At 64.4% G+C, this 11050-nt stretch overlaps 1 protein-coding gene across 1 annotated transcript; it reads left to right on the top strand.

Annotated features, from left to right (window-relative positions):
* Positions 1-1204: 1204 nt before the first annotated feature.
* On the top strand, positions 1205-9106 carry TMEM8C (transmembrane protein 8C). Its single transcript, XM_012664704.1, has 5 exons — positions 1205-1359; positions 4871-4985; positions 5671-5819; positions 8354-8470; positions 8937-9106. Exons 1-5 carry the CDS (start codon positions 1225-1227, stop codon positions 9084-9086), a joined length of 666 nt encoding a protein of 221 aa, XP_012520158.1. The 5' UTR covers positions 1205-1224; the 3' UTR covers positions 9087-9106.
* The last annotated feature ends 1944 nt before the right edge of the window (positions 9107-11050 follow it).

Below are 11050 nucleotides of genomic sequence, written 5' to 3' on the forward strand. Positions count from 1 at the left end.
TCTAGCGACCGAAGACAAAATAAAGGTTTCTGGAAGGGTATGCAGGGCCCCCAGCTGGAAGGAAAGAGGAGCAGGTAAGCCGCACAAAGCCAGGTGGCCCCTGCCTCACCCAGACTCCAACTCTCAGGAGAAGGAGCACACAGGCCAGCCATGAGCGGACCCGCACCCCGCCAGCACCGGAACCAGCCCCACTAGACATGGCGCGTCTCACTGATGCCACGTCCGCGGGGCCCAAAACGTGCACAGCCTGTGTGTGGAGTTCTAGGACAGGCAAAGGCGAGTACCACGGTAGGAATCATATTAGCGGTTGCCGCTGGGGACACCCTGGGATGTGGGGTCACACAGGTATATGCGTTTGTTAAAACACATCGGACTGTGCAATTAAAATCTGTGCATTTTGTCCTGTGTGAATTATACCACAAGGGAAACATGTAATGGAAGCAGAAGCTGCCCTTTTGCTGACAACAAATCCGTCGATCCGCGCACAGAGCGTGTGCCTGGGCAGCTCGGACCACACACCCCCCTCGCTTGGCCGGGGATAGTGCACCCCGCCAGACGGCTCCCCCAGACCTCGTGCGACAAGGGGAGGTGGTTTCCGGAAGGCTGCCAAGGAGCCGCTGTCGGAGGGAGAGGAGAGCGTCAGCCTCGTGCTTGGAGCGCGAGCGGGAAGGCCTGGTCTGTTTACTTTCGGTGTGAAACGATGCCACCGAGCGGGACCGAAAGTTGGTTTCACGAGTCCCACGCCAAGAAAGGGGGCCGGGGTGGTAACTGTGGGCTGGACGCGCGTGGGACTTCCCTGCAAAGACCTTCCGGCAACTGCAGCGGACTGAACCGCGGTTCTCTTGCCTCGCGCCACCCGCAGACACGGGACCCAAGCAGCAGCGTCCACTGGCTTCATTCTGGGGAGAAGGCCTGAAAGTCGGAGACTGTGCTCAAGGGGACTGTCCCCAAGGCTGTGGCCTCAGAGCAAAACAGCGGGGTCCCCCTGAGTCAGCTCCTCCGGCTTCCCAAAAAAAAACCGCAGAAGCAAGTGCTGGTCACGTGGCACATCAGCTGTTGGACCCTCTCCATGTGTCCTCGACACGTGCTCTGGCGTCCCTGCCTCTGCCCAGGGCATTTAAACCCCCCTGCGGCCGCCCCGCAGCTGCCATCGCGGCCTTCTCTGTCGCGAGCCCTGCCGGGGGCCCGGAGGCCTGCGCCCCGCCGGAGCCTCCCTCCCAGCCCATGGGGACGCTGGTGGCCAAGCTGCTCCTGCCCACCCTCAGCAGCCTGGCCTTCCTGCCCACTGCCAGCATAGCCGCCAAGAGGCGGTTCCACATGGAGGCCATGGTCTACCTCTTCACCACGTTCTTCGTGGCGGTGAGTCTGGGGCCCGGGGAGACCCGCGCGGCGCCCTCTAGGGACATAGGAGAGGGGCCGTCCCGCCACCACTTTTTTGAGTGGTGAAGAAAAGTGATTTGGAAGTGAAAGAAAGAGCCTAGGGTGGGGTCCGCAGACCAGAGGAAGGGCTAGGAGGCCTGCCCCCGCCTCAGTTTCCCCATCTGTGCCAGGAAGCTGTCCTGGGCTTACTGCCCGTGTGAGGGAGGCCAAGCGTACGCGGAACAGTCAATCAGTTGAGGACAAGCCCTTCCAGGGAGCCCCTCTCCCCAGCCAGGCCCCCAAGGCTGCCCAAGGCACCCACCCCTCCCCCACTTCTCTCCTGCCTAAGCCGAGGGGCCGAAAGCAGGCGGAGGGGCGATGGTGGGGGCTGGCCCCGGATTCTGGAACTCCCCCGTCCAGGGGACCCGCTCACCTCGCTTGTCTCCCCCCACCCCGGGGCTCCCTCTCCATCCCTCTCCCCCTCCCCAGGCCTCCCTCCCTCTGCGTGTCTCTGACTCTTGCTGTGTCTAGTTGTCTCTCTGCCTCCCTTTTTTCCCCTATGTCTGGTTCTCTTTTGATTTCTGGAACTATAACCCCATGGAATTTACTCTCTAAATCTCTTGATCTCTCTCAAGCTGTGCTCCCCTGACCCCGCAAGTGTCTCTCTGGCTCCCTCATCCCTGCAGCTTGCTCCTGTCTGTCTGTCTGTCTGTGATCTGCCCCTGGCTAATCTACCCTCTCTCTCAGCCCCCGTGCCCTCCTTCCTCCCTGCCCGCCTGTCTCCGACGCCCCTGCCCTCTCCCCCTCGCCCGCCTTCCGCCAGACCTGTCTACACTGCAGCCCGGGCCCGGCACATGCCTGCGCTGGGGGGCGAGCAACCCACCGGCCTCCTCGTGGCAATGCCAGGCCTGACCTGTGAAAACCTGCAGCCCCCAGGCAGCCACCACCCAGCAGCAGGGCCTCTATGGGCAGGAATGCGAAGTGCACGCGTGTGCACACGGGCAGCCTGAGCGGGTGAGGGCGCGAGCACACGCGTGTTTGCAGACCCGTAGTCACACGTCATGCCTGCATCCCAAGTCGGTCAAGTCCAATCTTGCTGGCAATGGGAGAAGCCGGGTGTGCACGTGGCGGGGGGTGGGGGTGGCAAACACCCGCTCCGGTTTGCGCTGCCCCCATAAGTAGTGGTGACCTGGGACAGGCTGGGTGCTTGGTGGAACCAGATGCCCTGGGCGGGAGACACACCAGCCACAGCCGCGAGGACCCACGAGCCAGCGTCCAGGGTGGGGACTGGGCTGGGTGCTCTACCCAGGGTCTTATTTAGTCTTTTCGCCCCCCTGAGCGTAGTGTTGCGATTCTCATGTGACAGGTGAGGAAACTGAGTCCCAGAGAGGCTGAGCCACTTGCCCTGTAAGCGCCAGACACTCCGGGGCTCCCAGCCCGCACGAGGTGTTTGTAAATGCCATTCCGCGTGCTGCTCCGCGGCCCCAGCCTGGGTTCGGGCTAAGGCTGGGGTCTTTCTGCGGAACGGCAAACCAAGGCCCAGAGCAGAGAGGGGACATCTCTGCGGGCACAAGGGCCTTGGGAGCAGGGAGAGAAGCCGGGGTCTTGTCCCCAAGGCCCACGTTAGACCCAGCCCAGCAAACCACAGGCACCAGCCAGGCCGCCCCCCACAGCTGCCTCAGAGGCCTGCCTGGCCCCACCCTGCCCCACCCAGAGTGCCAGGGGCAGCTGCCTCCTGTGACAAATGTGCTCCAGCCTCAAAGCCACACTCTGTGCCTCTCGGAGCTCTCCCTCCACAGGGCTCCTCTCGAGTTCCGACCAGGACCCTCCTGCGACAGTCGCCATTTCTGTGTTCACGAGCCCCATGGGTGGGTGTTCCCATTCCCCCCGACAGGGGAGCCCCACGCGGCCGGCCACGTGCCTGAGCTCCCGCTGGAGCTGCTGCCCCAGCCACACCCCCCACCCGTGCCCTCGCTGGGCCAGGCCTGCCCGCTGCTTCGCAGGGTGGCGGGGGTGTCGGAGCCCGAGCCGGCACACACACAGCAAGCAGTCTACACTGGGCACCGCCTTACAGCCGGGACGAGGCAGAGGCCACTCCTGCTCCCATGGGGGCAGGATCTCACCGTGAATAAGTCTCACCACACACGGCGGTCTGTGCCACAAAGGGGCGGCACAGAGACAGCAGGCACTGGGGGCCGTCAGGAGCAGCAGGTGCAGTTCTGGAAGGAGCCAGGAGAACAGGACAACACCATGGGCCTCCGGCCCACATTTAAACAGCTTGATCAGGCCCCACCTGAAGCTTCTTTTTCTCCAAACTAAACAGTCATGCCCAACACCTGGTTACCCTCCTCTGGCCTCCTCTTTGCCTGAAGCTCCACACAGTTCTCTGGGAGAACTGTAGGACGCGGGACTGATTGCCTCCTCCCGTGTCCTGGGCGCTATATCTCTATTAATGCCTCCCAGGTGCACTGTCGCTTTAGGCCACGTACCATTGCACGCAGTAGGCGCTCTCTAAATCGACCGGACTTGCCCGACTCACCAGATGACCCAGGGCCCTGCTCCCTCTGCGGCGTCCCAGCCGCCTCCAGACCCGGCCACCTTCCAGCCCGCTTCCCCCGCTGAGCTGGGCTCACCAAGAGTCGATTGTGCTGGTTTCCAGGCCTGTTTATGCCAGTTGAACTTGTCAAAATAATTATGTCATGTAATTAAATATTACTTAAAATGACGAAATGTGAGCACAACAGGAGAGAGAGCCGTCTTCTGTGAGACGTTGCTGGAAGCAGGTGCCGGGCAGACAGCTGCAGGAGCAAGGGACGGGCAGTGGGTGCCGCGTGTCCACACCTGCTGGGCTCGAGAGCTTCCTCCACTTTAAAGAAACAGGAACCGAAAGCTGCGGTCCAGCAGCTCTCGGCAGGCAGTCCCCACGCTGTCCCCCCTGCGCAGTCCCCGCGCAGCAGCCCCTGAGAACCTGCCACGTGTGCACGTCCTCCACCCCAACCCAGACACCTGGATCGGCCGCTGTGGGGTGGGGCCCAGCAGCCCGAGCCGTCACACGCCCGGGGTCCTGCTGCCCACGCAGGTCTGGAGCGCGCGCGTGGTCAGGCCGCGGAGGCCCGTGAGGCAAGCCGGCTCCCGGGGGCGGAAGCACAGCGTGCGAGGCCGACACTGCAGGTCCGAGCAGATGACATTTCAGGTCCCACCTCGCAGGCTGCATCCGAGCGACCACTCAGCCTCGTCCAGCCGTCCGCTGAGACCCCAGCGCACCCAGGCCCTGAACGCCTTGCGTGCATGTTCCATTTAGTCCCCACAGACCCCGCGAGGGGAGCCCTTGGCGGCACCCCCAGTTTCGGTGGGAGACTGAGGGACAGAGACGTTAGGTGCCTTGCCCAGGGTCTCTCAGCCAGCTAGTGGCCTGGCTCCTGGGGGCTGCGGCTCGGGGGCCAGCCCTCCCCCTGGGCTCCAGCCCCGTCCTCCCGTCCCCCGACCCGTGACCCTGTGGGTTTCCCGGCAGCTCCACCACGCCTGCAGCGGGCCCGGCCTGTCTGTGCTGTGCTTCATGCGCCGCGACATCCTGGAGTACTTCAGCGTCTACGGGACAGCGCTGAGCATGTGGGTGTCCCTGATGGGTGAGTAGTCACCCCGCAGCCCAGCCCTGCCGACAAGGCAGTCCCCGCCATCCGCGCCCGCCCAGCCCTAGAACCTCCCGCTTTCTGGGTCTCAGAGCCGTGTTCATTGTGAAAGAGAACACGCAGCCCTTAAATGCCTGGACACCGTTTCTCAGACCCTTTTACCAGACTCAGCTAATAAAAGCTCGTTGTACAAACTGAAACGGCTGAGGCCAATCCAGGGGAAACCGAAAGTGCGTCCCCCTCCACCCCGCCCTCCCAGGAGAACGCTGCTCCCGCCCAGGCCGTCCTGCAGCGCGGGGCCTCGTGAGGACAGGGCCATCTGGAGCCCACTGTCCTGCACGCGTGTTTTCCGTCACCGCTGTCCCGTGGCGACGTGGAGACAGTCCCCATCACCTGAGGGGCCCACTCACCGTCCGGGAAGCGGGCCGGCCATCTGCGCCCCTTGGGGTCCCCCCCCACCGTGGCCCTACAGGGCAGACTGGCCCCGATTCACTTGCATACTGACCTTCGTACAGGAACAGGCTGCTGGGTGCCGAGCCCCGCTGGTCTGCTCTGTTCCTTCAAAACTGGGGGAACTCGAACCTTTCAGCGCACGGCTGGTCTCAGGGGCTCACTGGCCGAGGACACCTGGGGGCCGCAGAGGCCAGGGCAGCTGCTCACCTCCCGCCTCTCCCGCCCCCAGCCCTGGCTGACTTCGACGAACCCAAGAGGTCGACATTTGTGATGTTCGGCGTCCTGACCATTGCCGTGCGCGTCTACCACGACCGCTGGGGCTACGGGGTGTACTCGGGCCCCATCGGCACAGCCGTCCTCATCGTCGCCGCAAAGTGGGTGCGTATTGCGTTGACGGACGGGCGGGGACCCGGGCGCCCGTGACCCTGCTCCTAGCTGGGATTCCTCCTCCTGCCCTCACGGGCGGGCTGGACACAGCCCTCAGTTAAAACACAGAAAACAGCGTCGGGTGCTCCAGCCACGCGGACGGCAGGAATCCTGTCTGTCCTCACCACGCAGGCCTGAGCGCAAGTCGCCTGCCCCTCAGCCTCGTGCCTACCTGGTGAGGTGACGCCCAAAACCTGGCTTCTGATGTGTCCCCGCATCACTGGCGCCATGGGTATTCTGAGTGAGGGCAAGGGCTGCGTTAGAGATGCAACTTGGGCTTGGAAAATGGCCGGGGCCAACCTGGGAAGATGTCCTGCAGGGAGTGAGCTGGGCTGGGCCTTGGTGGGGAGCGGGGTGTGGCTGAGGCTGGAGCAGCCTGAGCCGGAGTCTCCACCACCGATGGCCCTTGCAGAGCACGGGGAGCTGCACCCACAGGCCCCTCACACACGGCCCCAGGGCTCCCAGCAGCCTCTGCTGTACCAAGGCCCTCCCGCTGCATGGACCGAAACGCACTCAAACTAGCCCAAGCTAAAGAGGGACGACACAGCAGGGCAGACCCAGGGCAGGGCAGACCCCGGGCAGGAGGCAGCTAAGCCATCAGGGGCCAGACACAGACCTGAGGGCATCAGCCTGGGCTGGCTCTCCCCACATGCGCATCCCTCTGCCACATCTACCCCTTTGGGGTGCCACCTGGGGTCTTGGGGTCTGCACTTCGAGTGCTGGGAGGAGACCTGGTCTGGTCCTGCCCAAGCCACACTGCCCCTCCAGGAGTGGCCAGGCCTCAAACGCCACCCAGCCAGCCAGAGGCCGAGTCCCAGGACGAGGGGTCAGGCAGGGAGCATCATGCAGAAGGGGCCACCAACCTGCTTTACAGCTCCGGAGAGGGAGAAGAAAGTTCTGGTGGCAAGCTTTCAAAACCTGTCCCACTCCACTCTACAGCCAAGGAGGACAGGATTTATTTCACTATTTGGTTAAGGAAGAAATTGAGAGATTAGCGACTTCATAAGCAGTCAGGGCAGGGCGGTGGCCAGGCCAGGACTTGACTTTCTGAGCAGGTGACACAAAGGAGCCTCTCACTCTCCAAGCTGGGGAGGCAGAGGACCCCTGGGCTGCCCCGAGAAGGGAGAGAGAATGTGTCAGATGTGACTTGTCCCTGAGCAGGGCCAGCAATGCACCTGTGGAACCCGAGGGCTCGGGGTTTCGGACCCGCCTCGCTTCTGGCTCTGCCCGAGGCTGTTCCTCCTTGGGTTTTAACTAGCTGGACGGGACGCACTCGTTAGTGTCCCCACAAAGTGCCATGAGACTTCCAAGGCCCTGGAGCTGTGCATCTGGCCCCAGGAACAGGAGACGGGCCCCCCGCCTGCATCTGGGCTCAAACTGCGTTTTCTAGCTCATTGAACGTGCAGTTTGTTTTGGATGTCCAAGGGCAGTTGTTTCCTGGAAGGAGGGATTTCTCTCCCGCTCCTCTCTTCTTGGGAGGGGTTTGGGAGCTACCGCCCTCAGGGGCGGAAGTGACAAGTGACAAGAGCTATGTGGCGGTGTCCTTGGGTGGGGCAGGCCCACTGCGTGACCTGAGCGGCACCCCCTCTCCGCCCCAGCGCTCCCACTGGGGGGTGGTCAGACGGGGGCTCTGGGGCTCGGTCACCTGCACCCAGGGTCACACTGGCCGCCCCATGCTGTTGCAGGGCACGTTCCAGAACACCGAACACTGGGCATCATGTCACGATTCATTTGGGGGCGAGACCTTCCCTGGCGGAGCGTGGGCCATGTGGTCTCCGTGTTGCGTGCAGTCAGGGTGCCGCCCGCCCTGGGCTAACGCCTCAGGCTGTGTGTGACAGTTTCTGCTGAAATCCGAACATCCTGAGCCCCGAAACCCTCTGTCCCCAGGGCAGTGTCACAGGAGGGCGACCCACATCTAGTTCACCCTTCTCTGGGCACTGACCCACCTGTCCAGGCTTAAACACCTGCCCGGGCCTCACTCTAACCTTAGCGTCTGAGAAATGAGTATCTGAGAATCGGTGCTGGCTAAGGCTGTCCAATAAACTCAGACAGGTCCTTTAACTAGCAAAGCAAACGATGTTTGCGTGCCAAGTAAAGTTGTCCCACGGACACCACGAGTGCCACCTCCGTGGGCCACCCTGGCTGGCAGGTGCCAAGCACACCAATGCCCTTCCGCTGTTAACAGTCACCATGTCTGGTCCCCAGGCTCCTCTGGTGGGAGAAGGCAGCACGCAGGGCGGCCCGGTACGTGCCGCAGAGGCGGGAGGGGAGCGGGAGGGGAGCGGGAGGTCTTCGTGGGGCGTGGTGGCCACAGAGGACCCCAGCCTGCCGTCTGCACTGGGCTCTCCCCAGCCCCGGGTGAAGGGCCGGGTCGGGCAGAAGCAGCCCTGCCACCTGCGCACGTCAGGGCGTCTCCGCCTAAAGCTGGCCAGCTCTGGGGGCGCGCTGAGGCCCGAGAGCCCCGCCGTGACCACCCTGCCCTGCAGCTGCAGAAGATGAGGGAGAAGAAGGGCCTGTACCCCGACGCGAGCGTCTACACCCAGCAGCTGGGCCCCGGCCTCTGCTTCGGCGCACTGGCCCTCATGCTCCGCTTCTTCTTCGAGGTACCGAGCCCAGCGGGGCAGTGCCCCGTCCACCCGAGACAGCTCGGCATGGCCTTGCTCGGGGGGGAAGGAGGGGCGTCAGAGGCATCACCCTGTGTGGGCCTGGGGGTCGCAGAGAGACCAGAGCTGGCCTGCAGGGAGCTCGCGGCTCAGAGGCTTTGCCAGCCCGAGAGGGTCCTGGGGCAGGTGTCGGGGGAGAAGGCAAGGCGGGGAGGAAGGGGGGAGGAAAAAGAAGGAGGGAGGGGGAGGGGAAGGGGGAAGGTGAGGGCAGGAGGGGGCAGAGGGACAGAGGGAGGGAGGAAGGGAGGGACAGAGGGAGCCCAACCTCTGGTCAGCAGCCCGCAGAGAGGCGCAGACCCTCGCTGCCCTGGGGTTGGGTGGGGGGAGGCCCCCCTTGCTGCAGGGGCCATAGGCTCGAGGGTTGCTGGGGGGGCCGAGGCCCCAGACCGACTCCCTGCCCCCGCAGGATTGGGACTACACCTACGTCCACAGCTTCTACCACTGTGCCCTGGCCATGTCCTTTGTCCTGCTGCTGCCCAAGGTCAACAAGAAGGCTGGGAACGCAGGAGCCCCGGCCAAGCTGGACTGCTCCACCCTGTGCTGCGCCTGCGTCTGACCTCGCGCCCACCCCGGCCCCGCCCCCACCTCTCACCCCCGGCAAAACTCTCTCCCCGGGTTCCTCCTGTCCTCCCCCGCACAGAGCGCCCAGCAGACACGGTCTCCACAGCATCCTGAGCAGTCCCAGGGATGCGTGAAGCAGCCACCATGCCGTGCCGAGTGGTTCTGAGGAACCCGCGTGCTCAGTCTCACTGGGCGCAGCACCATGCCGGGAAGAGAAGGGCTCTCTCCTCCTGGCCTCACTGTGACCAGCAGGTGTGTCCTGGGGAGCCCTGGGTCCGGCGTCCGCCCACCCCCGCCAGCTGGAGACCCGGTGCCTGCCGCAAACCCGCCCCGTGTCATCTGTCTTCTCCTGGAAGCTGGAATCACCCTCTGTCCTGTGTCCCTGGGCTCTGAACGCACCCACTTAGGAAGCGGGGGCCAGTGGAGCCAGCTCTGTCCCCGGCCCAGGCCTGCCCCTCACCCGTCCTTCCAGCTGGGCTCCTGAGTGGAGCCATTTCTGTAACAACACCCAGTAAGAAGCGCCTTGATTTATTGACCTCGCTGTGTGCCAGACGCTCTGTATACGTCCGTCCTAATTCCTAAAACAAGACCCCAGTGGCACGGCGTGGCTCCCGTCCCGAAGACGATCACCCGAGGCTCTGGGCAGCACCAGGCTGAGCCCGCACCCAGCGAGGCGGCCCCGTACGGGAGGCCAAGTGCTCGCTCCTGTCCTCAGCCTGCACGCTGGCTCCCAGCCCTGCCTGCTGCCCCCAGCGTGGAAAGGGGCGTCGGGTACTGTGACCCTGAGCAGGGCCACGGGGCCCAGACTCTGGGCTCCTGCCTGCGACGGTCCGGGGGTGGTGGGACGGGCTCCCAGACATCACCTCACAACCTGCGCCTCCCAGCACCCAGCCCACCCTCCCCTGGCAGTCCCAGGCCCAGCGCCGGGCAGGAAGTTACCTACACCTGTCCAGAGCCTGTTTGTGTTTCCAGACGGTGCCACCCAGGTCCCCTCCCCACAGGGAGGGGGTTGCCCTGAAGTCACCTTCCACGGGCTTCAGGGGATGGGGAGGGCTGGCTGCACACCTGGGGCGGGGACACTGTCTGCTGTGGCTCCTTGGCCTGGCCGCCCCAAGTCCCCGTGTCCCAGGGGGCCCTGGCCTGCCCCTTCCTCAACCCTCATCCCTCCTGGCAGCAGGGGGCGGGCACAGAGAACAGAGCCGCCTGCTGCTGGCGCTTCCTGGTGCCCACCCCCCCGCTCCTGGCTCTCGGGGTCCTCACTGAGCTCGGGAGCCAGGATAGGACGTCACCCCCATCTTTCAGATGAGGAAGCCGAGGCTCCACAGTCGGGGCTCCAAGGCACCCGACAGGGAGCAGTGACCTGTCCTGCATCCCCGTCCTCCCACCCAACTGCTGTGCCCTGACGTAGCAGGGGTGTGGCACCGCTTCTGTTGGCTTCCAGTCTGCCTGGGGGGTGCACGCACACGTGCACACACACCACGCAGACATGCATGCACACATGCACGTACACACACATTCCACACACACACACTGGGAAGAGATGGGCTGTCCTGGGACCAGCGCCCTCCCCTCTGGGCCACATAGACTCTGTAAGTCTCCACACCAAGCAACAGGGAAGGGGCGGACTTGGGACCCCGCAGGCAGGGGCGGTGGGGGCACCCTGCAGGAGCTGGTACACCAAGGTGGCCGGCCTCGCATCACCTCCCTGCCGCCCACCCCCTCCCGGCTGCCCCGCCCCCTGCAGCAAGCAGGCCCAGCCCCGCCCGCTCTGCGGCAACACATGGAAACTTGGAGGCGGCGGGTGCTCCCGGGCAGGGAGGAGGAGAGGGCCCTGCCAAGCGCGTAAGGGCCACACTAGCGGCTCTTCGCTGTGGCGGCGCTGATTTATGAAGGCCGTCTGGGAGCCCGGCCAAGTCTGTAAGTCACGGACAATTAGGAGGCGCACTCCAGCCCTCAGCC

Source organism: Propithecus coquereli, unplaced genomic scaffold (assembly GCF_000956105.1).
Source record: "Propithecus coquereli isolate 6110/MARCELLA unplaced genomic scaffold, Pcoq_1.0 Scaffold907, whole genome shotgun sequence".
Classification (NCBI taxonomy): domain Eukaryota; kingdom Metazoa; phylum Chordata; class Mammalia; order Primates; family Indriidae; genus Propithecus; species Propithecus coquereli.